Source organism: Sinohyriopsis cumingii, chromosome 18 (assembly GCF_028554795.1).
Source record: "Sinohyriopsis cumingii isolate HCF-2022 chromosome 18, ASM2855479v2, whole genome shotgun sequence".
NCBI classification, from domain to species: Eukaryota; Metazoa; Mollusca; class Bivalvia; order Unionida; family Unionidae; genus Sinohyriopsis; species Sinohyriopsis cumingii.
In genome coordinates, this window is record NC_142978.1 from 85,702,167 (window position 1) to 85,730,111 (window position 27,945).

The 27,945-nt window shown below is 33.2% G+C and overlaps 1 protein-coding gene across 2 annotated transcripts in view; it reads right to left on the reverse strand.

The window, feature by feature from the left end:
• LOC149777211 (dynein axonemal heavy chain 10-like) overlaps window positions 1–27,945 on the reverse strand; it is a 135,589-nt gene that overhangs the window by 92,283 nt on the left and 15,361 nt on the right. Inside the window, exons 8-17 of one of the 2 annotated variants that reach the window (XM_089941918.1) lie at window positions 27,280–27,528; window positions 23,027–23,203; window positions 21,840–22,023; window positions 20,461–20,562; window positions 8,751–8,878; window positions 7,726–7,812; window positions 4,267–4,380; window positions 2,652–2,792; window positions 1,018–1,206; window positions 467–627 (exon numbers count right to left, since the gene is read on the reverse strand). In XM_089941918.1, coding sequence (XP_089798044.1) covers window positions 467–627; window positions 1,018–1,206; window positions 2,652–2,792; window positions 4,267–4,380; window positions 7,726–7,812; window positions 8,751–8,878; window positions 20,461–20,562; window positions 21,840–22,023; window positions 23,027–23,203; window positions 27,280–27,528 — 1,532 coding nt within the window. The remainder of the gene's footprint in view (window positions 1–466; window positions 628–1,017; window positions 1,207–2,651; window positions 2,793–4,266; window positions 4,381–7,725; window positions 7,813–8,750; window positions 8,879–20,460; window positions 20,563–21,839; window positions 22,024–23,026; window positions 23,204–27,279; window positions 27,529–27,945) is intronic. The other variant, XM_089941919.1, reaches the window with a different exon arrangement.

Genomic DNA, 27,945 nt, shown 5'->3' on the forward strand with positions numbered 1-27,945 from the left:
ATATTCTGAGAAAACTTAAATTTGTAAGATAGTCTTTTTTAAGAATTTATCAGCACGGAATTTCTACTATCAACATACTGAAGATAACATCAACGAATTCCTATATATTCTGTACAGGACGAAAATTCTGTAATTTGGCATTAATCCAAAGCAGAATCTGATCCACGTGAAACTGAGAATAAACCTCTATTTCAAAAACTTAATTCTTTTTACAGACAGGTATTGTTACTAATATGTACGGAACAATAAAAAATAATATTTGAAACTGAATTATGTTAGGATCTTAAGCTTAATCTAAAAGGTATGAAACAAAATATTATCAAAATAAACAGCTACAAAACAAAAATTGCCAAAAGAGAAAGCAATGCAATGTATACAATTTGGATGGAACAGGGGATTGAAACAAAAATATATATAAATATATGTAAATGCATATCAATTCAACATAAGCCTCAGTTTGACTCACCCTTCAACACAGTCCCTAACACACTGCAGTGTTAGCTTGTACACTTCATTGGCCTGCGGATGTAGCACCACATCTGGAGCAGCCAGAAGGGTCTCCACTTGGAAGATGGGTTTCTGTGTTCTCAAGGACACCTCAAACCGTCTCAGGTTTTCTGATATCATCTGCAGGCATACAAGAAAGTAATCTGTATTATTTCCTACAGGTATTCATGTCTTTAACAAAAGTTATTCAGGTTAATTTCTGAACAGCTCCAGGTTTTAGGAAACTTTATTGGAGTCCAATCATGACATAATGCCATGCATGTAAAGATCCAAGTTTCTGGAAAAATTTATGATAAACATACATTACATATCAAAACAGTGCCATGTCAAAATGATTTGTTGTAATGATAAGTGAGATAATCCAAACTTAAGAAAGTAAAAAACAGAAATGTTCTTTTATCTGATGAATTTTTGCATGCATCCCTGAACATGTAAACATACATGTATCTCCTTGCCTGAATTACATGTTCCATTTTTAATTTTAATATTGTTTTGTTTTTATAATCTTACCTTGGTCAGTGTATCATAGACTTTCCTCTCCCAGTGACCATAATACTGGTTAAGTTTGGGAGACTTTCCTGTGTTAGTATGAACCACCAGGCCTTCCATCTTGGTCAGCAGAGGTCCAATAGCTTTATACTTTCTGGCCAGGATCTCAAAATCTTTGGTCCGCTCTCTCTCAATGTGTTCAAAGAACTCCTGTCAAAGTATATAACATTGATGAATATGTCGATTACACCCCTGATAAATTTAGTGGGCAAACTCTATGCATTATGCTGACAACAGTCTTTACTGCAGTTATATTTATATGACAGATACGATCTTATTTATTGTGTTTCTGCATAAAGCAATTGCATTCCTGCCAGTGAAATTTATTTAATTATCTCCAGGCTCATCAAGGTAAGTGCATGGATAGTATTCTATATACAATACCTCTTCTCATCCTGCCTATCTTTATTTATGAGTTCTGTTTTATAATTGGGGCCCCGAGTGGCCGAGTGGTCTAAAGCGCTCTCCGTTACGGATCACTGCCATCTCACCTCTGTCTGCGTGGGTTCGAGTCTCGGATTCGGCTAATGTGGGTATGTGAGAAAGCTTGCCAGTAGCTTCTCGAGGGTCGGTGGTTCTTTCCGGGGATTTCCCGGGTTCTTCCTCCACCATTAATACTGGCCGCCATGTATAGCCTATCGTGTGCTGAAAAATGGCGTTAAACCCTACAACAACAACAACAACAACTGTTTTAAATTTATGCTGATTTGTGAGAATTATATAAAGTTTTGCTATAAGATTTATTGACACTAGCACAAACATAACAATTTACAGATGACTTCCTTAAAAAGAGGCATTCAATTTTAATGGCAAACAAGAGTCAGGTTATTTTAAAATCCAGTAGAACCTGACATGAAAGACCACCTATCTGCCCCCACAAAATAGTCTCTCAAGAATGGTGGTGTCTTATAAAAAGTCGTAGCATTACATAATAAAATAAATTGGATGGAGATCCTGGTATCTCAAGACAGGTGGTCTCTCAAGACAGGTTTGGCTGTACCTATAATGGTACCAAACAAAGCCAGCTCCTCTGAAAGAATGGTAATGTTGAACACTGATTGAGCAAATTCAAACTGGTGTATCAAATTTGTTTTCAATCTAATCAATTATTACAAAAAAGTCTACACATTGAAGAGGTCACATCAAAAATACGTCTTCAACAGATTGTGCTAAGTACCATTACAACTCCTTCACTTCAGACTGAAGATTGGTCAATTGACCAAATGAGCTACTTCTTTTAATAAAGTCATTATTATTTTTATTATTATTATTATTATTATTATAAACAAAGCACAAGAAAAAACTAGAAATGTATTCATAAAACATGAATATCCGATACCACAGTGCCTACAGGACAACAACATAAACTAAGTGTGATTGGAAGACAGCTGGCTGGTTGGAAAAGGGTAAGAATAACACCATGGTGGGACATAAAAAAGCTGGTCATGCACTGGTATATTCCTCATTTCTCATTACCCAAAAACATATCTGATAAATCGTTCAAGTAAGTATGAAGCAACCACATATGTCAGATCAAGAAAATATCTCCGACAAATGCCATGAGGGTAAAAAGTTCAATCTGACTGGTTCTTTACCTTGCAACTAGGTAAGATGTCAGGATACTTCAATGGAGGCTGTTTAAATAAGTTGGCACGTGCAATCATCTGCAACCTCTGATCTATGTCTTTAGAATTCTTCTGAACTTGATTGCACAGCGATTCAAACTTAGCAATGGCCTGCAAAACAATATATAATTATACATATAAAAAGATAAAAAAATTTCATGGTATAAGAATGAGGCCTAACCGGAAATCGCCTCAAACATTCGCCTCGGCCGAATATCCCGTTTTTCGGTACTATTTGGAAGTATTCGCCTCGGCAAATAATACGCGCACAAATGGTTACAAGTAAAATAATTCAATAAATATCGAACTTTAAAAAAAAAGTTTTTTTAATACATAATAATTTAGTTAAAAATAAATTATAATTACACAAACAGTTAACATTCCATTGGACTTCATGAATCATGATTGATGTCGCACCTACTACTCGGTTCGTGCCTGGATCTGGCAAATAGTGCATCCAAATACTCGGATTTGGTACTCTGTGAAAATTATCTACTCGGTTAGGCCCTATATAAGAACAAGATCTCAGTACAGTAAATATAAAAATGCATAATGAACAATAATACACTCACAATAATACACTCATGTTATGTTCTCCTTGGGGGCAATTGTTATTTCCATAACTATCCATTCATATCAGTGAAGGTTAAATATTCACCTTTGTCATCTAATTTAAAACTTGCTGACCTTCCCAAGTTTAAAAATTTGTTCATGGCACTTTTGATATATCTTCATCTATTTATATATCTTTTCAGAATTAGCAGCTTTTGCCCTCCCCAACCCCATCTGTAAATAATGTACAATGACTATTCCTTAGAATAACTTCAAAAGTAATTATGCTATCTGAAATGTATCCACAACTAAAAATAATTTCTTTCAACCAGACTCCTGCATGGAACCATTAGATCTTACAAGGGCCTGATAAAATACTTTAATGCTGTTACAGACAGAAAGTCAAACCTTGAAGAAGCGAAACTAAAAAGGCATTTCTCCCTAGCTCAAAATGTATCAATACATACTTTCTGCAATACTGAAGCAATATTTTTATCATTATTATTAAATTCTATCACCTAATATTACTTTTTAAACATACACCTATGCAGGAGGTATGTCTTAATCATCCAATTAATCAATCAAAGCTGACATGAAACATATATCTCATTATCATAATTATGTACTAAGTCATTTCATCTGATCACGGCAGGCAAACAAATCACTCTTCCAAAATCTGAGAAAACTTTGTATTAGCTTACCTGGAGAAATCTCCATTTTTTTAACAAAACCAACATTTGGAAGAGATTTCACATAGCTATTTGAAAGGCCTAGCCATATATGACAAAACTATAAAAGCAAAAAATGGGTACTTCATTGCAAGTAACACCACTCCATTACAACCTACATGTATTTTTGTTAATTTCTGCATTAAAAAGGTGCAAACAAATTCACTAATATTCTACCTATGTTTCTGACCTTTAACTGAAATGAATTATTGAATCTGAAATACACATCACTTTTTATTTTTTATAACATTAGCCCTCATGTATTAATGCAACATATATTGATCAAACAGTCCAACCTATTTTACCTGTTCACATTTCTGGCAGAAATCTCGTATACCCAGTGAGTTCCAGTTGAGACGTCTGGAGCCAGGCCTGATGACACGGCGTAATTCTCTCATGTGGTCCTCTAGTAGCTGAGTCTGAAAAAGAATTAAGGATCATCAGTATAGTCACACAACCTTTGAATCAGGCTATAACCTTCTCTCAATTATAGAAACACGAGTCCCTTAAAGGGGACTGCTGCTTTATGCACCAAAATGAATTTCCACGAATTGGGTCTGTTTCTTCTGTGCTTTTATTCCTTTTAACTGATGACTATTAAAACCATCTGAGATATTCTTGAAACACATATCAAATATGGTAGCAAAAATACTTTCTTCTGTTATATACTTAAGTGTGAAAAATAGAGACTTATTGGTGAAATAATTTTCATATTTTTTTTCGTTCCTTTATTTTCACATCTGAAAAATATAGCCTTATATTTTCATATCTGAAAAATATATCCTTACATTTTCATATCTGAAAAATATATCCTTATATTTTCACATGTGAAAACATAAGACATGCCATCATGCCATGCGACACTTGATTGTGTGTGCCCACAAAAATTGTGCCAGTAGAAACAAAAATGGGTACTTTGTGAGCTAGAAAAAAAAAAAAAGAATCTGCCTCACATTACAAACATGGAAATCAATCTTTGATAAACAAATCTGACCCGATTCCATTCACATCTCTCTGGAGTTATTTCCCCATATTTCCTTGACAACAGTGATAAACCCTTGGCAACGCTTTACTGAATTGGGCTCACAATGTTTTCAGATAGGGTTAAATAGTTTACAGAATGACAAAAATTTAATATAGTGTGATGGATTAGGTCAGCCCAATCCTACCACTTTCTTAGGTTATGTATATTTATATGATCAGCCTATGAAAGTACAGTGAATTTATAAAAAGGGGTTGGGACAAACATATTGTGCTGGAGAGTGAGTTTAATCTTCTAAACTTTGATTCTGGAACAAGTTTGGTATTGAATAAAAACAATTAAATTGTCTTGTCCTATGTTAATATGGGATATATTTCATCTTGTGGTACCAAACATGATATATTTTAATTCATGGCTTTGCCACTCATTAAAATATTACATTTTTGATACTACGTAATAAAATTAATCTAGTATTAACATAGGAAAAGAAAATATCCTCTTCTATGTTTGATTTGACATGATACTAATAAGTGCAGTTCAAATTCTTTGTCATGGCCTTTGACCTTGAATCTGATGTCAACAAAGGCATTGGCAACAATGAACTTGTCTCAAACATTGTTAAGATAGACCCACACACTAATTTTGGTCAAATCTATAAATAATAATTTAGGGGAAACAAAAAGTTACTCTCTTGAACTACATAAATAGTAGACAGCATTTCCTGTCAAATATACAGCTCGAAATCACTGGCTACTGGCTTCTATTGAAACTCTGTCAAAGTAAATACTTTCAGACCAAAAAAAAAACATGAAACTCAGACACCACTCCAAAGTGCATGAAACTGACCTAAATGCTAAACTTAACCAAAGCAAGACAAGACAAATGGATGAAGAGACAGAGGTCTGGAGTTACACTATGTTCTACCCCTTTTTGTTAAGGTGTCAAAAAGGCTATGAATTAAACGAAGCTAAATAAGAATTAAAATGATCAATGCTGAGTTACACCTTTACCTATCATTGTCCTACTTGATAAATAACTAATAAAGGGCCAGCATGCTCAGAATTATTAAAGGATTTGATGGAGAAATAGCAAGGCTGGTGGTTAGTCACCAAGTCAAGGCATGGCATAAATAGCATTGCTTTCCTTATTTAACATAACAATACCATGAGCATCTACTAGGACTACACAACCTCCAGCATACCTCCCCATAACCTGCATCTGAAACCAATTTTCAATTAGATGTGTGCAGGGGTTTATGATGGGTCATTAGGATATAACCTGGTAAATATTTTGGGGTAGACACTCTGAAATTTGAAGAAAAAACTTAATTATTAATTTGCTTGTTTTGGAATGTGCTTGCTTTTGGATATATATATATATATATATATATATATATATATATATATATATATATATATATATATATATGTAGTGGTCCCCCTCTTGTATGGTCACCCCTAATGCACAGAGGAAGTGGCCTTATAAAACAGGTGGCCTTTCCAGAGGGGGACAAAAAATTTTGTGAGGAAGTATATGTAATGTACATAGTAAGAAAGCTACATACTTCAAAGCATTTGATATCTTCATTTGAAAGTAACATTAATTACTGAAAGGTTCTTCTTGTTATAATAACAAACTTATTTCAACTGAATATACATTTAATAGTTCTTATTCTTGATGTAAGCGTGATACGCGAGCAGGTGTTGTTGCCATGCACAATGCAAAACCATTCAAAAACGTCATTTAAATCTTGGTACATACATAATTCTCTTTCCATTTGCTCTATTTTCCCCAGTGCTGCTGAATAACCTCCTTATCAGTTATGACATTGTTTATTCGAGTCTTTTCAACATAAAATTGTTTTATTCCAGTCTTTTCTACATAAAAATGTTTGGCAAGTCCCCCATTCGCACCTCACTTGATGTCATCAAGCAGAATAACAGACTTTCTTCTATAATATTATGCCTCTGTTTACATGATGACATGCTAATGTTTGGTAATGATTTATTCAGATATTGCTAACTGTATGCAATTTAATTATGCAGACAAAACTTTTTTAGAGTGGAAGAAATGCCTTCTTGGTAAAGGAAGCGATAAATGTATTGTCACGTGATTTTTCAGTCTTTGTCTGGTACCCTGATTTGTTCAAGGTTAATTTTTGTGTGTGTGTGTGTGTTAATGCATAAAATCTAATTTTAGCCTATGCTGACCCTGTTATGATCTTGACAATTATGTCCGGTTGTAATCATCAAAGAGAAGAACTCAACAGATGTTTTAAACCCAAAACTCTATCATAACGTTGTTGAGCCCATTTCCTGTAAATGTCAGCTTTTATAGACAATAATATAATATTAATGTATTTTAGTCAACACTTCTTTCAGTAACGGAAACTTGACACTGGGGGACATGTATCGACAAGAGAGATAGTCTGATTACTTACCTTACATCACAATATGACTTAATTATTGGTTCTGGATACGTTTGAAATAAAAAGTGGTCAGTTGTGAGGGGAATATTTTACATTTTTGTACTAATATGCTGGCCACTGGTCGTGTTAGATGGGTGGCCATTCTTGAGGGGTACTTTTGAGCACAAAATTGGTGCCAAGGGATTCTGGCCGTAAGATGCACTTCACTGGTCAGGGGGACCGTTTAAGAGGGGGACTACTATATATTTAGGGTAAGACTCAGTTCCACCTTCTTCTGACTGCTACAGAATTCTCCAGGAATAATAATGAAAGAGAGATAAATTAAATACATATTGACAATATGCCTAGTCTTACCTCTGCCTCATCCAGTAAAGCCAGCAATTTGTGATATCTCTCTAACATGTGTGTTAGACTTTCCACATATTTGATATATTTCTCTTCCTGGAAAATCAGAAGGAAAAACAATTAGTCCCCTAAAAGAATTATCTAACTAGTAAGAAGATGTGCAAGGATGATGATGATGATGAATATGATGATGATGATGATGATGATGATGAATATGATGATGATGATGAATATGATGATGATGATGATGATGATGGTGATGAATATGATGATGATGATGATGATGATGAATCGCTATTCTTAACAACAAAAATTAATACATCTAAATAAATAGAATATAGTGTTAGCTAGCAGTAATTTATTTCAGTCACTGGAACAGCATGTATTTTCATTAGACAAAATTTATGAAATGGAGACCAGTGTAACACATTTGTATGGACACTCCAAGCTCTATGCATTTCAAACAATGTATGATGTTTCCTTTAAGTAAATGTGCAATGCCATCTTTCTTATTCCTCAGTGCAAAGTACATGCATTCAATAGTAACAGTAGTTTAACGATTAAGACTTGAAAATAGGTTATCTATTTTAATTGATCAATATATATTTTTTCTTTAAAGTTTCAATTTTAAATTATCACTTAGCATGAAATCATGAGGGAATTATACATATACATAAAACAAAATGAACCTTAAAAACACTGGTATTTATTTATTGGGACAGATGTGTCTTTTTATGAGTCAATTCAAAACATGAAAAGTAAATTATTTTCAACATAATATTTAAACCACATGCACTCTGTCAAAGTAGTACTACACAAGCATCTCACTCAATCAATTGCTACACACTCTTGTGATAATTTTATAGTGAAACTGTAAAAAGAATATTCAACTTGCCTTTATCGCAAATATAAAGCAAAACAAGGACATTTTGTTGGTAATATATTAAAACAAGAATACGATTCTGCGTATCAAAATATTGCGATGAAACATGAGAAACTTGAAGCGTGTAAGTATGTCGAGTTGGTCTACTGACCTGTAGAGCCACATTTCTTGCAAGTTCTGGTACAGAGAAACCTAGCTGCTCCATATACCTGGTCTCAGAAATGATCTCCAAAAGCATGGGGTCAAAATCGACCACGTACTTCAAGTCTATGGAAGGCCCTGCAATTTGCAAAACATGTGATACAGTTCAAAGTACTTTAAGACTAGTGAAGTTTTATGGTGGATCTTGCTGTCAGAAACAGAGAGGGCATTTTCTTCCATTTTAATATTCATGAAAAACATTGCTTGAAAAAGTAATGATCTATTAGTTGCTTTTTTTACTAACAGATTTGATATATTCTCAATATGTTTCCATATATGGGAGTGACTTTCATCTTTCACGTAACTGCCCCAAGGTCAATAATTTTTTGCTCCTTCTCAGTGGAAAGCTTATGAGACATGTTTGATAAACTGTATCAACACACTACATTCCAGCAAACACTCCAAATTTATATATTTTCAGGGCCAATTTTTGTGGATTTGCAAAGAACTACCATAAGGACTTGCTTATATGTCAGGTCCAACTGCGAACTGCACAGACCCAGATCTGCCATTTTATAATGTACCAACATCTGAGTCCATGCAGTTGTTATGAGTAATCAGTAGAACAAATAAAAGACTGGTCTACAAGCACATTATGTGACAGCAGATCAGTGTCTATGTTGTTTGCAGTTGGAGTTGACTTATAGGCAAGTAAATACAGTACATGCTGATCAGAATTTAATTTCATGGATAAGGGGAAAAGGGTCTTATTGTTGTCATTGATAATCATTGTTCTTTGCATCTTTACATTCACTGTTTAGAGCAACCACAAAAAAACAAAATAACTGACACCCTCCAAGTGATTTTACTGTAGGTAAAGAGTGAAAAGAATAACATTAAGAACAACGAAACATTTTTTATACTTTTTCTCCTCAAGTTTGTGATATGAAATATATATTCCACTTACAGTATGTATGTATGTATGTATGTATGTATGTATGTATGTATGTATGTATGTATGTATGCATGTATAATAATGGCTTTATGGTGCCAATTAAAAGTAAAGTTCTAAAAATGAACAAAATGGTGAAATGCACAAAAACTTTAGGAACATAAACCTTCCCTCAAAAATTAAATAAAGTACTTAAATATAAAATATAAAAGGAAAAAAATTCAAAACTTTGCACAAGGTATATAAAAAATATATTAATGGTAAACATGTACAATCTTTAAAACATATGGTCAAAAATTCAATTATGTAACCACATAAGTCAAAGATTTTTCTAGGGTGACACATCATTATAAAGTTTCTTAATTGAGTTCTCAATCAAGTAATTGTTTTTCACAGGATGCTGCAAGCTGAAGGTAAATTTAAGACCAAATATAACTGAAATTAATATGAATGAACTAAACTTCAACAGAGATGCATGATAGCAAAATAAATCAGAGCCAAAATGCATGTAGTTAAAATAACATTATTATTAGATTCATGTACTTAAAATAACATTACTATTAGATTTGTGTAGTTAAAATAACATTACTATTAGATTCATGTAGTTAAAATAACATTACTATTAGACACATGTAGTTAAAATAACATTACTATTAGATTCATTATAGCAAGATATTTATTCAATATGATACAAAATAAAAGGTGTCAAGACAAAATGTTGTCAATAAAATACAAGAACACTGTGAATGGTACATTACTTGCCCACCCCACAATTAACAGTTCTTTATACGGACACTGGTAAGACAAGGTTGAAGATCACTCACAAATCGGACTCAGTGACATGAACATTGATCAAGGTATGTGCTCTTCAACTGTCACTTTGCAGATACCATCATTTTTTTCATTGTAATTACCAAGACCATGACCTCTGACCTCTAGACCATAGAATCAGAGTTTTTTCAAGGAACTTGTTGTTGCTGATTTTAATGAAACTTTCAATACAAGGTAGTGGCTATATTGTGCAGAAGAAATGGGAGCTAAGTATCTTCCCCAAGGACACACCAATTAAGGTTACCAACCTAGGTTGGCCTGGGTGGGTAACGAATTGGCAACCTTTGGATTTCATGCTACCAACTGAACTACCAGAACTTAATCTAGGAAAACATTAATCTATAATAAAAAAACAACACATTTTACTTAAGTTACAATGACCCAGCATTCTCTCTTACCTTTCGACACCAAACTCAATAGACCTCTTCATACCTCAAGTGCAAGGCCGCCATAAATTTTGCTTTTAGGTACATGGTCTAGAATTGAAATTTCCATGCAAAAAAATATATATATTTTTTTTTCAGTCAATGTGACCATGACCATTGATCTTTTGACCCTCAAATCTACAGGCTTCTTTCTTACTCAATGTGCAAACTATCTACAAACTTTGATGAAGGCATATGGTCAAGAATTGATATGTATGTATCAGATTCATTTTGTCTAGTCACAATGACATTTGACCTATGACCTTCTGACCCTTTAGATGATTAAGAACATAAGTTATGGTTCAGAAAAAGAGAAGTAAATCGGCAGACAGAGAGACAACCTGAGACAGGGTCAAAGCACATACTACTCAGCCAAAAGGTAAGCATATAAAAAGAAAAATTGTAGCTCAGTCTACAGTACTTCACACCCAGCACTCTAAATCTAACAGTTTTATTCTAGAAGTTATAATTGGTCTTGTGCAACCTACCTACCCAATAATACTGCAAACACAAAGCAACATTTTGCAGTTTAAGAAAAATATGCATTATTATCATATATTTCAGCATTTCTGTAACTAGTAATGTCTTCACAGAGCATGAATGCCCCGTGACACCCACTCTTTTCATTTTAAAGCAAAACTTAACTAGGCAATAACAAATGGATGAGCAGAAAAGGGTAACATTGTATGCCACAACAATATTTTCTAAGGGGCATAACAACTGTAACAGATCTAATATTCAATAATTACTTAAACATTAAGTAATCTCTAAACTGCACCAGAACTAAGTGATTGTTTGGAGAACTGTAATAAGCTTGGTATGTCCTCCTATGAAAATGGATCGTACTGACAAATTTCATGAAAAATTCACCCATTAGTATCAGGAGAACCCAACAATATACTATGCCATATATATATATATATATATATATATATATATATATATATATATATGATAAGTCTATACTTACAAATGGGTACAGATATATTTCAGTAATGTGTGGAAATACAACAGTTCTTAGCAGTATAGGAGGTCTCCTTTTGATACCTAGAGAAGCAAACCCTGTACTGGACTCCTCTGTTTAACTTACACAAAGCAGGTGAATGATATAGAAGCTCCTTAGTGTGCAAAACATAACTCTTACATGATCAGGCTAGTATGGGCTGTCTGGCTAGTATGGGCTGTCTGGTTAGTATGGGCTGTCTGGTTTGTTATCATGTACCTTTGTAACATCAGCTGCACTAAAACATCAGAATTCTTTGTGTTGCTTCAGTAAAGATGTTTTTTTTTAAAACTGTGTTTTCTTTTTGAAGATATTAGGTACATAATTTATATATGTAGCAACTGATCATGCAAGTATAACAATCTTACACAGTATGACAGGACTCAAAATTAATGTCAGCACAAAAGAAAAAGCTACTTTTGAAAGAAATTTCAATTACCGGTAGTATTATGTTGCTCTATTCTTTCCTCATTTTCTTTTACTTAAATTGTGATCACTGGCTTGCCATATTAAGAATCAAATTTAAAACTGTTCATGAGATTAATTAGTTGTATCAGCTATTACATGTGTCTGACAAAGAAAGATAGGAAGAAACCTATAACATGTATAAAGATGGACCTCAATCTGATATAGATAAAATGTATAAAGATCGTCTTCAATCTGAAGTAGATAAAATGTATAAAGATAGACTTCAATCTGATGTAGATAAAATGTATAAAGATGGACCTCAATCTGAAGTAGATAAAATGTATAAAGATATGCATTATATCTGAAGTGGATAAAATGTATAAAGATAGACTTCAATCTGATATAGATAAAATGTATAAAGATAGACTTCAATCTGATGTAGATAAAATGTACAATGATAGACCTCAATGTGAAGTAGATAAAATGTGTAAAGATATGCATTATATCTGAAGTGGATAAAATGTATAAAGATAGACTTCAATCTGATATAGATAAAATGTATAAAGATAGACTTCAATCTGATATAGATAAAATGTATAAAGATATGCATTAAATCTCATATAGATAAAATGTATAAAGATATACCTCAATCTGATGTAGATAAAATGTATAAAGATATACCTCAATCTGATGTAGATAAAATATATAAAGATGGACCTCAATCTAATGTAGATAAAATGTATAAAGATAGACCTCAATCTGAAGTAAATAAAATGTATAAAGATATGCATTATATCTGAAGTAGATAAAATGTATAAAGACAGACCTCAGTCTGATGTAGATAAAATGTATAAAGACAGACCTCAATCTGAAGTAGATAAAATGTATAAAGACAGACCTCAATCTGATGCAGATAAAATGTATAAAGATGGACCTCAATCTGATGTAGATAAAATGTATAAAGACAGACCTCAATCTGATGTAGATAAAATGTATAAAGACAGACCTCAATCTGAAGTAGATAAAATGTATAAAGATAGACCTCAATCTGATGCAGATAAAATGAATAAAGATGGACCTCAATCTGATGCAGATAAAATGTATAAAGATAGACTTCAATATGATGTAGATAAAATGCATTAAATCTGAAGCAGATAAAATGTATAAAGACAGACCTCAATCTGATGTAGATAAAATGTATAAAGACAGACCTCAATCTGAAGTAGACAAAATGTATAAAGACAGACCTCAATCTGATGTAGATAAAATGTATAAAGACAGACCTCAATCTGAAGTAGATAAAATGTATAAAGATATACCTCAATCTGAAGTAGATAAAATGTATAAAGATAGACCTCAATCTGATGTAGATAAAATATATAAAGATGGACCTCAATCTGATGTAGATAAAATGTATAAAGATAGACTTCAATATGATGTAGATAAAATGCATTAAATCTGAAGTAGGTAAAATGTATCAAGATAGACCTCAATCTGATGTAGATAAAATGTATAAAGATGTGCATTAAATCTGATGTAGATAAAATGTATAAAGATAGACCTCAATCTGATGTGGATAAAATGTATAAAGATAGACCTCAATATGATGTAGATAAAATGTATAAAGATATGCATTATATCTGAAGTAGATAAAATGTATAAAGATAGACCTCAATCTGATGTAGATAAAATGTATAAAGATAGACCTCAATCTGATGTGGATAAAATGTATAAAGACAGACCTCAATCTGATGTAGATAAAATGTATCAAGATAGACCTCAATCTAATGTAGATAAAATGTATAAAGATGTGCATTAAATCTGAAGTAGATAAAATGTATAAAGACAGACCTCAATCTGATGCAGATAAAATGTATAAAGATGGACCTCAATCTGATGTAGATAAAATGTATAAAGACAGACCTCAATCTGATGTAGATAAAATGTATAAAGACAGACCTCAATCTGAAGTAGATAAAATGTATAAAGATAGACCTCAATCTGATGCAGATAAAATGAATAAAGATGGACCTCAATCTGATGCAGATAAAATGTATAAAGATAGACTTCAATATGATGTAGATAAAATGCATTAAATCTGAAGCAGATAAAATGTATAAAGACAGACCTCAATCTGATGTAGATAAAATGTATAAAGACAGACCTCAATCTGAAGTAGACAAAATGTATAAAGACAGACCTCAATCTGATGTAGATAAAATGTATAAAGACAGACCTCAATCTGAAGTAGATAAAATGTATAAAGATATACCTCAATCTGAAGTAGATAAAATGTATAAAGATAGACCTCAATCTGATGTAGATAAAATATATAAAGATGGACCTCAATCTGATGTAGATAAAATGTATAAAGATAGACTTCAATATGATGTAGATAAAATGCATTAAATCTGAAGTAGGTAAAATGTATCAAGATAGACCTCAATCTGATGTAGATAAAATGTATAAAGATGTGCATTAAATCTGATGTAGATAAAATGTATAAAGATAGACCTCAATCTGATGTGGATAAAATGTATAAAGATAGACCTCAATATGATGTAGATAAAATGTATAAAGATATGCATTATATCTGAAGTAGATAAAATGTATAAAGATAGACCTCAATCTGATGTAGATAAAATGTATAAAGATAGACCTCAATCTGATGTGGATAAAATGTATAAAGACAGACCTCAATCTGATGTAGATAAAATGTATCAAGATAGACCTCAATCTAATGTAGATAAAATGTATAAAGATGTGCATTAAATCTGATGTAGATAAAATGTATAAAGACAGACCTCAATCTGATGTGGATAAAATGTATAAAGATGTGCATTAAATCTGATGTAGATAAAATGTATAAAGACAGACCTCAATCTGATGTGGATAAAATGTATAAAGATGTGCATTAAATCTGATGTAGATAAAATGTATAAAGATAGACCTCAATCTGATGTGGATAAAATGTATAAAGATAGACCTCAATATGATGTAGATAAAATGTATAAAGATAGACTTCAATCTGATATAGATAAAATGTATAAAGATAGACCTCAATATGATGTAGATAAAATGTATAAAGATATGCATTATATCTGAAGTAGATAAAATGTATAAAGATAGACCTCAATCTGATGTAGATAAAATGTATCAAGATAGACCTCAATCTAATGTAGATAAAATGTATAAAGATGTGCATTATATCTGAAGTAGATAAAATGTATAAAGATAGACCTCAATCTGATGTAGATAAAATGTATAAAGATGGACCTCAATCTAATGTAGATAAAATGTATAAAGATAGACCTCAATATGATGTAGATAAAATGTATAAAGATATGCATTATATCTGAAGTAGATAAAATGTATAAAGATAGACCTCAATCTGATGTGGATAAAATGTATAAAGATAGACCTCAATATGATGTAGATAAAATGTATAAAGATATGCATTATATCTGAAGTAGATAAAATGTATAAAGATAGACCTCAATCTGATGTGGATAAAATGTATAAAGATAGACCTCAATCTGATGTAGATAAAATGTATAAAGATAGACCTCAATATGATGTAGATAAAATGTATAAAGATATGCATTATATCTGAAGTAGATAAAATGTATAAAGATAGACCTCAATCTGATGTAGATAAAATGTATAAAGATAGACCTCAATATGATGTAGATAAAATGTATAAAGATATGCATTATATCTGAAGTAGATAAAATGTATAAAGATAGACCTCAATCTAATGTAGATAAAATGTATAAAGATAGACCTCAACATGATGTAGATAAAATATATAAAGATGGACCTCAATCTAATGTAGATAAAATGTATAAAGATAGGCAAAAGATGATGTAGATAAAATGTATATAGGATACATTGTAAATCAGCGAAGAATTTTAATAAGGATAAAACTAAACATTGTCAATAATTGTTGCATCTAGTTGCTGAAGGTACACAAGTTCCTAATCAAGTATTTCAGGATTAACTGGATACTGCCATAGACAAAATGTTAATTTTGAGTCCTATACAAAACACACAGCCCATCACTTTAAAACTTATTTTAAAAAAAATAGTATTTCCACTCTGCAGGAACTTATCCCTCTACTCTCCATCTGCCAATAACCAAAGAAATAATACAGTAACTACTAGATGTGTACTATCCCAAACCAAAAAATGCTGATTGACCTATAGAAAAAAGCACCGCATCACGTTACTTATCACTTTATCTTTGGTCATTCAGAAGCAACCTAATTATCATGCTATTTAAGACAACTGATCACAAAGTTCTAAAACAAACACCGTAAAGCAAACGTTATGGTATTTTAACATTTGAAATCATTTTAGTAGATCTAAAAGTAACTTCCGTTGACGGCATTCATGGCAACATGGTGATTGCATCCTTTACTTTCTTCTCTGCTTTGTAATGGTTTTCCCCATATTCCCCATACTAAAAATCTTTTTAATTAGGGGAAAAAGTCAGATGTGACAGTGATTTAAATTCGGGCTTTATGGTGGGTGATATAGGGTTTCAATTGTAAAGACTGCATTACAGACTTGCATGTGGGTATGGGAATGTTACATTGGTGCACAATGAAGGTATCCCTCAGTAGAGTTTGGACACTTTATGTTAATAGCGTCTAGTAAATTGTATTTTATTACTGTGCCATGCTATTTTCCATTTAATGTGGTTTTTATGGTACCATGTGGTTTAAAAAATGCTCCTTGTGAATGGAAGAAATAATACACATGATCTTTCTAGCAGATTTGGTAAGACATGCTTTGAATGATGATGGCAAACTTCCATACACTGCATTTTCTGTTACTCTCAGGTTCAAATTAGTGTATCCAAGTTTCATTCCTGGTAATAATCTAAATAGAAAATTTTGCCTTGTCATTTGTACCTGAGTGTATAGTAATTCTCTGTAGATCTTTATGCTTAAACACATTTATTCTCTATCAAGCAACCTAAAGGGGAACAAACCCTGTGCATTCCTAACCCAATGGTCAAAATTTCATTTGCTATGCCACATGAAATAAACACTTATCTTCTACCTTTCAGGCAGTAACACACCTGTATTGCATGATACACAAGTTCCATGAAATTTTTACAGCTTGGCCTGAAAGAGATATCTTTAACAGCTTCCCTGCCATCACTAAAGCATTTCATTCACCACTGATTCCAAATTTAGCAAGTGCCTTAGGTCCATAAATAGCATTCAAGTCAGCTTTTATCTGTGTCAAGGAGTTCCCTAATTTTGCAAAAATTTATAATCACTCTCCTTGAAAATGCAGTGTTATTTTCTTTAGAAGATGCTGCATTTGTTCTAGAATATTTTGATCAACACTTGTACATGTTCATCTATGCAGATCTTCTTATTAGAAGTCACTAATCTTATTCTAAATCAAAGGCATTCACTATGTCCTCGGTTTTTACATTACTATGACTTCCATGCTTAAGATAAACGTGTGCCTTCTCTGTAATTTATGACAACCTTTCCCTTTTATTTCCTAAACAAAAGTGCTTTTTACAAATGACAAAATGTATTTTTTTATATTGTTTCCACAGTAAAACAGTGATGTACAAATCCATAGCTCTGTTATAACTTCACTACAAAGTGCATCATTTATTTACCATATTTTGGTATGCATAATCTGCACTAATGTATAATATATATGCCACCCTGATTTTCAACCCAATATGATGTGAAAAACCTTAGTTCTATTGTACACTGCACATGTGATATCTTATGATTCAAAATCTTTATGATTTGGCTGTTTTCATCATGAAACAACATTCCACCATTTTAGACAGTGCAACAATTGTCATTTCTTATATAATGTTTTATTGGTTTACAATAAAACATCACCTGACTGTATCTCTGTTCTCTTCTTTTGATGCTTAATACTTCTTTTTGACTATGATCATTAGCTTGTCTCTTTCAGTGAGAGTTTCTTTTGCAGGCCATGTTAATCTCAATGGGCGATGTTTATTCAGATTCAAGATCAAACACAAGATGCATTGTGAAAATTCAGGTCCAGTATTTATCCTTATTTGGTCTAGCACAACACCTCTAAAATATATCTCAGTGTCTAATTTAAAATTTACACAGCCAATCCATCAAATTATTTCAGGCACATCAAAGCTTTAACCAGTGCAGATTACCTTTGAAAAACACCATCAAGATGATTCAATGAAGTGTTGATCACTTTAAGGACACAAAGAAGTATCAAATACTGTGATATAAAAATAAAACATATGACCATATTTGTTATCCAAAAAAATGCAAATAAATTCCAAATTGTAATACTTGTGCTTAGCAAATCAAAACTTTAGCCAGTACTCATTACTTCAATGCACCATGCCGAGTCAATGAACCACTAATCACTATATAGTCATAAAGAACTATCAAATTATGTAATTTAAGATGAGAAATGAAGCACTGAACCAAGCTTTTTTGTGTCTCATAAAAGTCAATAATAGCAAATTTACCTAGACAATGAATTGTTCTCTTTGCATTGTACATCCAAATGTTTGCCAACACTGATCGTATTGGAACAACATGCTGACTCTATTAAGCATTGATATCTATAAAGGGGCACAAAGAAGTACCAAACACTGATTCAATATGGAAAGTAGGACAAAAACCAATTCTTTTTTCCAAAGAAAAGTAAACAAATTGCAACTTTTTTTAATACAATGACCTATTTGTTAGTTTCATGATATGTATCTAAGCTATCATAATGCAGTATTTTGCATGACTGAACGATGAAAAATAAATTGCCAATCTCTCATGTATATTTCTGGCCAAGTCACAGAACAAAAACTATGCAGCAATGTGAAATGAAAAGAGTTTTATTTATATTAGCAATCAAACAATAGGACTAGATAGGTTTGTAATATTAGTTATTTCTTAACTAACTAACAATGTAGTGGCAATGCAATGAATTCAGAATTTCACCAGCATGTCACATGTGTAGGCAATTTTAGTGCCATGAATCCCTAGTCAGATCCACTGAGAAATTGTTACAGAATTGACTGTAAAATGCAACCCACCCTTGCTGAAAATAGCAAAACTAGAGACAAGTGTGTGTGTTATACATACCAAAATACAGTACATCAAAAACATATTTCCAAAAGCGTGTTTTGAGAGTACAAAAAAAACAACCTGCAAAAGTTCCCAATATACAGTATAGGAAGAAAGCTCCAAAGAGCCACATATTTATCAACAACTAATGATAGCTACAAATATCTGGCTAGATTTTCAGAACAGTCGTATTTTAGCAGATAGAACTCCTGAATCTCTGTCATTTTTTTTTACTGAAGATCTCTACATCAATATTACACAAGCAGAATCATTAAGACTGGATGATAGTCACTCCCAGTAATTATACCACATCTCTTCAATCTCGTTTTTTAAAATGAGTCTGTGTAATTAGCACTTAGAATGTTTATAAAATGCTTAATGATATACTATTTCCAGCTACAAATTATTCAGGTTTACATCATTGCTGCATATTTGTTATGATATGGTGCCTTCAAACCTTCAATTTTTTTAATCAATAAAGCGGGAGCTCCAAAAAATTTAAAAATGTATCCATGGTTGATCACACCAATATTGTACAAATGAAAAAGCCTGGTTTAACATGAGAGGGCAAAGCTCTCAGTCAGACGGAGGCCATAACTTGGTCAAAAGTTTGTCTGCAAAAATTTAAAACTAAATTTGACCAAAGTCATTTTAATGAAATGCCTAATACTAAATTTTAAATTTAATCCATGTAGCTCCTCAACTATTACTGAGTGAAAATTATATCTGTTGTTTAACTGAAATGGATGGACAGACAGAACAATACAGGATGGGGAAAAAAATGGACAAATGTGGGTAACCTCTCTAGAATATGGCGAGAGCATACTACCATTGTTATATAGGGTTATCAAACTGAAAAGTTAGCCAGATATCTGATTTTGTTCTGACATGTCTCCTGAGTAACTAACATGAAACCAGGCAGCAAAGAGAGATACATAAAGTAAAGGGTGTAGAAGGGTGGGTGACAACATCACTACACAGTCCACGACTCCATGATTTACCAGAATTGATCCCTTCAGGAGGCCCCTTTGGGGTTGCTGGAGCCTCCGGGCTTACATTTTTATCTGTCACATTATTAACCTGGACTGTGGGGACAGTTTTAGCTGCATGGGTAAAAGAAGGAATGACATAATGCATGATGATAGCTTATAATTACAACACTAGTACATGTTAAAGATAACAATCTTTACTCCAAAGAAGCATATTTATTACATAAAATATAATGTATTAAAATGATGTTATACAGTATGTCTAAAATTCACTTCATGTGGTTAATGTAATGTAACAATAATGAATAACACCTATAAATGACAATTTTTAACCAAGCATTACTCCCTCATTATTTACCTCTTCAGTCTTCTTCTGCCTCTTTTAAAACACTGGTACATCACAGATTTCATTCAAAAGGTTTGAGTTTTGTTTTATCATAGGTACTTACTTTAATTTCACTTTCTGTTAGTTCTGGGCTAATGGGAATCAGTTATAATGTGGTTTGACCTTATTAAATACTAAATTTCTGTGTATTTCTGTATTATTCTAATGTGGTTTGACATTATTAAATACTACATTTCTGTGTATTTCTGTATTATTCTGATGTATTGTATATACTCACACATATATCAGGCCCAACTGCAAACTGCATACACCCAGATCTGTCATAGCACAATGCACTGGCCATACTAGGTCTATACAGATTATTAGGGGTAATCAGTAGAACAAAGAAACACAAGACCCTGATCTGCTGGTGTATTATGCAATGGCAGATCTGGGTCGATGCTGTTTGCAGTTGGACCTGGCTTGTAAGTAAATATATATGGTAGCCTTATTAAAACTGACTTCAAGCTAGTTCTGTCTGGCTGACTCAAACCATTCACTCTGGAAGTGCAAGACTGATGTATGATTTGAAAAAAAAATCCAATTTCAAATGTTCCCAATCAAAAAATCTTAGTATGCATGTCACTGTATTAAGACCAAAAGTTCTGCACAACACTAGGTCTCTTCTGTAAATAGTGCTATAATGTGGGTTACATGATTTTAAGAACCTGAATTATAGTATCAAATATCACAAGAACACCCAAGAATATTATGTCTCACCAGCGCCACAATAGTCTCATCCACAAACCGTGCAAAGCCACTGGATTATGATCAGTAGGTCACAGCAATCTGGTTTTGGTCATGGTGAAGAGAATCCATTAAGATAAATATATACATAATGTTTCATACCTGTACATGAAACAGTATCGGAGATCTCAGAGAGATGTCTATATCTTTCTATCGGCTAACATAGGTAAGCAATCACTGGTAGGTAGTTCAATAAAGTAGACTAAACAAAATCCTATCAATATGAAAAAGAAAGGAAAAGAAATTTATGTGAACCCACCAATGTCTTCTTTCTCCTCTTCCTGTGCCTGAAGTTGGAGCTGTTGAGCCTGTGTGGGTTTGACCAGAAGATTACGTTTGAGTAGCGAGGGTAAAACCTGCTCTACGTGTTCACGCCACTGCTCATACTTCAAGTCCTCATATGATTTCATCTGCTTCCCGACACTCAAGTACTTTGCTCTCGTCTGTACAAAAAAAATTCAGCTAATTAGTAAACTAATCGGTTTTATGCACTCTGACTGTCCATAAAATTGAAGATGTGTCAAAACTACAGGACAAATCAAAAAATTCTAAGCTTACTTGAGGTGAAGTACAAGTACACAATTGCCCATGTGTGTTTTACAAGTTTGAAATCATTTTTGCATGCATTGAGCATAACTAGTTGCCCAAATGGAAAGAATAGCTGATGACAAACAATAGCAGCCATGTGCTTTCTGTGAAGTAAACTGAGGAAATAACTATGGCCAGCATTCAATCACATGAAAGTCAGAATAGGTTAGCTTCAAGTGATAACCAATCAAATCTTGACTGTGAACTATTAAACCTACTCAGTAACATCTGTGTATTAATTCATCTGCAATGCCTTTTTGTCAACTGTTGAAGAATAGGAATAAAGTTCAAGAAAATATTAAATATAAATTCAGGTTTTTCCAAAAAGATAAAGCAAAAATTTGAACCAATGAATTAACTTTAAGTATATCCTTGACTGCTTACTCTGAAGAAGGAATGGTTAATTGCAATGGGGATTTACATGGTGTTTAGTGACATGTACTTCAATCTGATTACGGTCTTTATCAAACAATGTGACCTGCATGACCTGCAGGGTTTTGAGAATTAAGTGTTTATCTCTGGGGTTTTTGCATGTGGTCAATCACTGCAATGTTAAGTCACTTATTCTGCTGAAAAATCATGATTGTTTGCTGTGTTCTACAGGTGGTTTCTCACAACAGTGCATTTATATAATTATATAATACAATCGGTCCAAGTATGATAATTGTTTTCATACATAGCAGGTGGTCACTCATGGCAGAGGTCACTCAAGACAGGTTTTACTCTAATTGTATTTGCCAAGGAAAATTTCTGATTCATTACTGGTATGATAGTTTAGCAGACAAAAACTAATGTATGCGATGTCAGTGAGTGTGTGAACATACAAATAGTGGACTACATCATGTTCCTTTTTCACACCTGTTTTCCCATTTCACTAGTCATCATATCCTCCAAGGACTGGAAGCGGATGATGACATGCTTGACTCTGTGGAACAAGGATCTTTCCCAGAAGATGGCACCAGCCACAGGAGAGTGATTTTTGTGGAGGGGAGGGTTATCTTTGTTCTCTTGAAATAGTTTGTCCATCAAATCTACCTGAAATGATAAATATACAGTTTGTATATGTATTAAATTCATCCAACATAATATAAACAATTACTGTGTTTTTTCAGTGTAATTTGGAATTTTTCCTTTCTTAATGCAGATCCTTTAAAATATACAGTAAATAAACACTGACAAAATTAACCAATCAATTTTTACACAAAGTTAAATCAACAACAGTTGGCACTTGAATTTGCCCTGAGTTATGCTTAAAATATCCAGACTCACCAAGAAAAACATTTTTTTGTGTATTTGATAAGGGCTATTCCATTTAAACATACCCTGGGGGGGGGGAAAAGGCACATTCAAAAATGGGTGACCACCCATAGAAGTGATTTTTTTCTACCACCACCAGTCACAGCAGTGAAGTTTGGACACCCATGGCCATGCATCTTTTGATATGACATGGCACAGAAGTGATTATTGTTTATTGATGACCATGCATGGAAGTTTTTTTATTTTGTCGTCCATGGGGTAGTGGTATGTTTAAATGGAATAGCCCTAAGAAGTCTATAACTCTCAAAATGAAGAGAAAAAACCACTATAACACAATGGCTGAGGTCACCAAATTGCCATCATGCCAAGTTTTGTGCAATATCTAGCCAAGGCAGTCAACTGAAGAATATTGTATGCGTATCAGTTTAGATATACAAGAGGGGGGGGCAAAACCACAGACTTCTCTAATGCAGTCACAAACTTACTTGATGCATATTCAACAAGAAATATTAAAACAATGGGTAAATGAAGTGTAAATATTTAGCATACATGTACTCACCAGCTGATCTCATAGTATTCATAATAGTAATTCCATTAAAAATGTTCACCAAAAAATACAATTTCTAGAATTATTCTGCCAGATTCCATTTATATCCTAAATACTTAATTTCTTGTTAATACACACACAATAACTTTATGAAACGCTCTTTTTTATGAAACATACATATTTACTGGACATGTCCAAAGGATATCATTTTTCACCAACAATAAAATACATAAATCAGACATTGTGAGTTTCTAAAGAGAAATTTGTGTTTAGGTTTGAAAAATACTTTAAATGAAATTCACATAGCGGGTCAAGGGGACTGATCATTTAATATACTGTAGCATCATCATTTTTTGTGGAGGACCAATTTTCATCATTTTCGCTGTTGCCCCGAACCCTGAATTTAAATCCCAAACTAAAAATGAGCCTCATAGGAGGATGCCCCCCGCCCTCCGTTTTCTTACAGTGTTTCATTCCTAGAGATTAACACAGCTATTAGTATTTGATAAAAATCAAGATCAATACTGTAATCTGGTAAGTAAACATTAGCTTTTACATGTGTTTGTTTTATTTTTTATTTTAACCTTTTGAAACAAGAATTATAAATCATTTTATATTGTTTCAATGCACACATTTCATAAGGTATCTGATAGCTGTAATTTTACACTCACTGTCTTAAACTGATATGTGAGATAAGTAAGGATAGAGAGAAAATAGAGAAAAAGCATAAGGTATTCAAACAATAATAATACTGAAAATGAAAGAAAAAATAACACAAAATAACAGTACAGTATATGAAAATTAAATTTAATACTTATTCAAATTGATCCTTCATTCGAGTACAACTATTGTTGAAAAGTTCATGTGTGATTTGTATTTTTAACGTAACTTTAACAATTTTTCAGTCATATCGCTATGATGTCTGCAGTGTGGCAGTTTATAGTGATGTCTAGTACTGGGGCATCATGCCACAAACAAGTAACATGATGTCCCACCCAGTCACATTATCCTGACACCAGGCCAACCAGTCATAACACTAACCTCTTAATGCTGAGCACCAAGCGAGGCAACTGTTAGTACTATTTTTTAAGTCTTTGGTATGACTCAGCTAGCTGAAGCATTTAAATCCTTCTGAAGGCACGTTTCAATTTATTCATGCATTTATAATCCAAAAGAACAACAATCCTGCAAAATACTATAAATATTTCTTGAACAACTATTATTAATGAAACACTATGTATATACACTAATTACAGCAGAGTATTAAAGTTCACACTTCACTGATTTTGGACAAAGCCACTGTATCAACATTGTGTCAATGAAGTCTCTTGGTAGTCATAAATGCTTCTTAGGTAAATAATCCCTAAATTGCTGAATTAAACAAGTCCAGCTCTCTCAAAACCACTGATAATTTCATTCATTGTCGCATGAGCTGCAATAATCCACTCGGCATGAATTTGCTTGATTAATGAGGATGCAAAGCTTACTAATACTGTGCACTGATTGTCACCAGTAACATCTTTTTCCGTAATGGTGTCCATGACCTGTTTAGCATACCACTCGTGGAAGTGTGACTTTAACATTATAAAAACATGTGGTCTGTGTACATGGATGTTATCTGGAGTTGCCAGCATTTCAAAAACAAATCAATATAACTAAGAAAAGGGGGGAGGGGGATATGTGGCAATGATTAAAACTGCTCCTGACAATTTGAGCAATAAACTTGTTTCAATGGGTGTGCATGATGACTGATCATGCAGGCACTGGAGTTCTTCTGTTTCCCTTTGTTTTAAGCAGTTTGTTGTTGTTGTTGTTGTTGTTGTGGGGTTTAACACCATTTTTGCAGCACATGATAGGCTATACATGGCGGCCAGTATTATTGGTGGAGGAAGAACCAGAGAAAACCCCGGAAAGAACCACCGACCCACGAGAAGCTACTGGCAAGCTTTCTCACATACCCACATTGGCTGAATCTTAGACTCGAACCGCCGCAGACAGAGGTGAGATGTCAGTGATCCATAACGAAGAGCGCTTTAGACCACTCGGCCACTCGGGGCCCCTAAGCAGTTTGTGAAATTACTGCAAATTTTTGGAAGCCACATCACAACTGTGCAGTATCAAACTCTTGTTTAGTTTATTACTAAAGCTTTCTAGTACTTCAAGCAATTAGTGAAATTACTGTAAAGTCAAATTATTAAATCCAACTCTTGTATAGTTTGGTGCTAAAGTTTTCTATTACTTCACGCAATCAGTTAAATTACCGTAAATTTCTGGAAGCCACAACATAAATGTGCAATATATGAATGTGTGTTATAACAAAGTGCATTATAGCAGAGTTTCACTATCTACAGAATAAATGGATTTCTAAATTCTGAGTCTGCAATTATTTTATTGACAATCAGTAACAGGATGCCTTTTCCCGTACTTTTCAATACAATAACCCCTACTTGGGGAAAGATATTGAGGTATAAAATGTATTACAAATGAATTCACACCAATCTATAAATGGTTCAGTTATTTTGGACCACTTGGACAATTAGCTATGTAAAAGTATGAACAAGTGAAGAAGTTAAACGCCCCAACATTACACAAGTCATAATCCTTGAGATGCCATGTGGTGGAATGAGGCTGTCTTTGAGAAGGAGAAAATCAAAGAACTCTAAAGAAACCACCAACCTCTATTGGGCAACAAACTTACCTTTACACCATCTAGCTTCCAGGATCAAACCTATGACTGCACAGATGCAAAGCAAGTATGTTAACACTTGACTATCCAGTACATCTTTATGTTTACTAAATAAATATTTTTTTAAATTTGCACAATGAAAACAAAGTGAACATGCTGAAGTTTCCCATACATTGTTGAAATGAACACCCGATACAAATATTGTAGTAAAAACTGCAAAATTCCAAACCAATCCTATACAAATTTTCCTTTTGCCATACAAGGAAATAAACTTTTTCACTGCCATTTTGTCACCTATCATTAAGTCCAGCTTGATGCTATATGTTTACAATAAAATCCCAAATAACCGGCTTTGAGAACATGAACACCACTAAAGTGGAAATTCTGAAATGAATAACTGTAGGGCATTTATCACTTACCTGTGTTTCAAAAAGGGATTTCAATGCACTCAAAGTCCTTGATAGTAATTAGTAGCAGAATATAACCCAAAACAAAAGTGCATAGTACAAAACTATATATTTGCAATATTTCCAAAATATGTATCGTTCAAAGTGAACGTGATGGGATATTAAATATCTTATAAAAGCTTTTTGTTTTGATGGTTTTTTAAAAAAAACTTACTTCCTTTTGATATTGCACAAGAATGTCTCGAAACTTTTGCATCATCTGGGCATTGATTGCCTCCCTTGATCGAATGTGCTTGAAGTTAAGGAGCATGTCAAAAGCACCCTCAGCAGACCGAAGAGACTGAAATGACTCATCGATGAACATCTTGGCTTCACCCTCTATGGCCTCCACCTCACGATCAAACCTGTCCATGACACTCTGCCATTGGGATTGGTGTTTGATCACAAATGGATCAAAAGCCACCTACAAAAAATAAGGAGTTTTAAAACTTACTACTTTACTTCATTTTGTTGATTATACACCAGAGTCTAACATCATGTAAAAAGGTCTGAGTTTCTTTCATGACCAGTGGTAACAAGAGAAAATCTTTATCATAAAGCCTTAACATTGACGGTGTCACTGCTGCCAACATTAATGTAAAGGAATATGTGGGGGGGGGTATGTGTGCATGTGTGTGTGTGATTTGGATTTTAACGTAGTTTTAACAATTTTTCAGTCATACTGCTATGATGTCTGCAGTGTGGCAGTTTATAGTGATGTCTAGCACTGAGGCATCATGCCACAGACATGTAGCATGATGTCATACCCAGTGTATCCTGACACCAGACCGACCAGTCCTAACACTAACCTCTTAATGCTGAGCGCCAAGTGAGGCAGCTG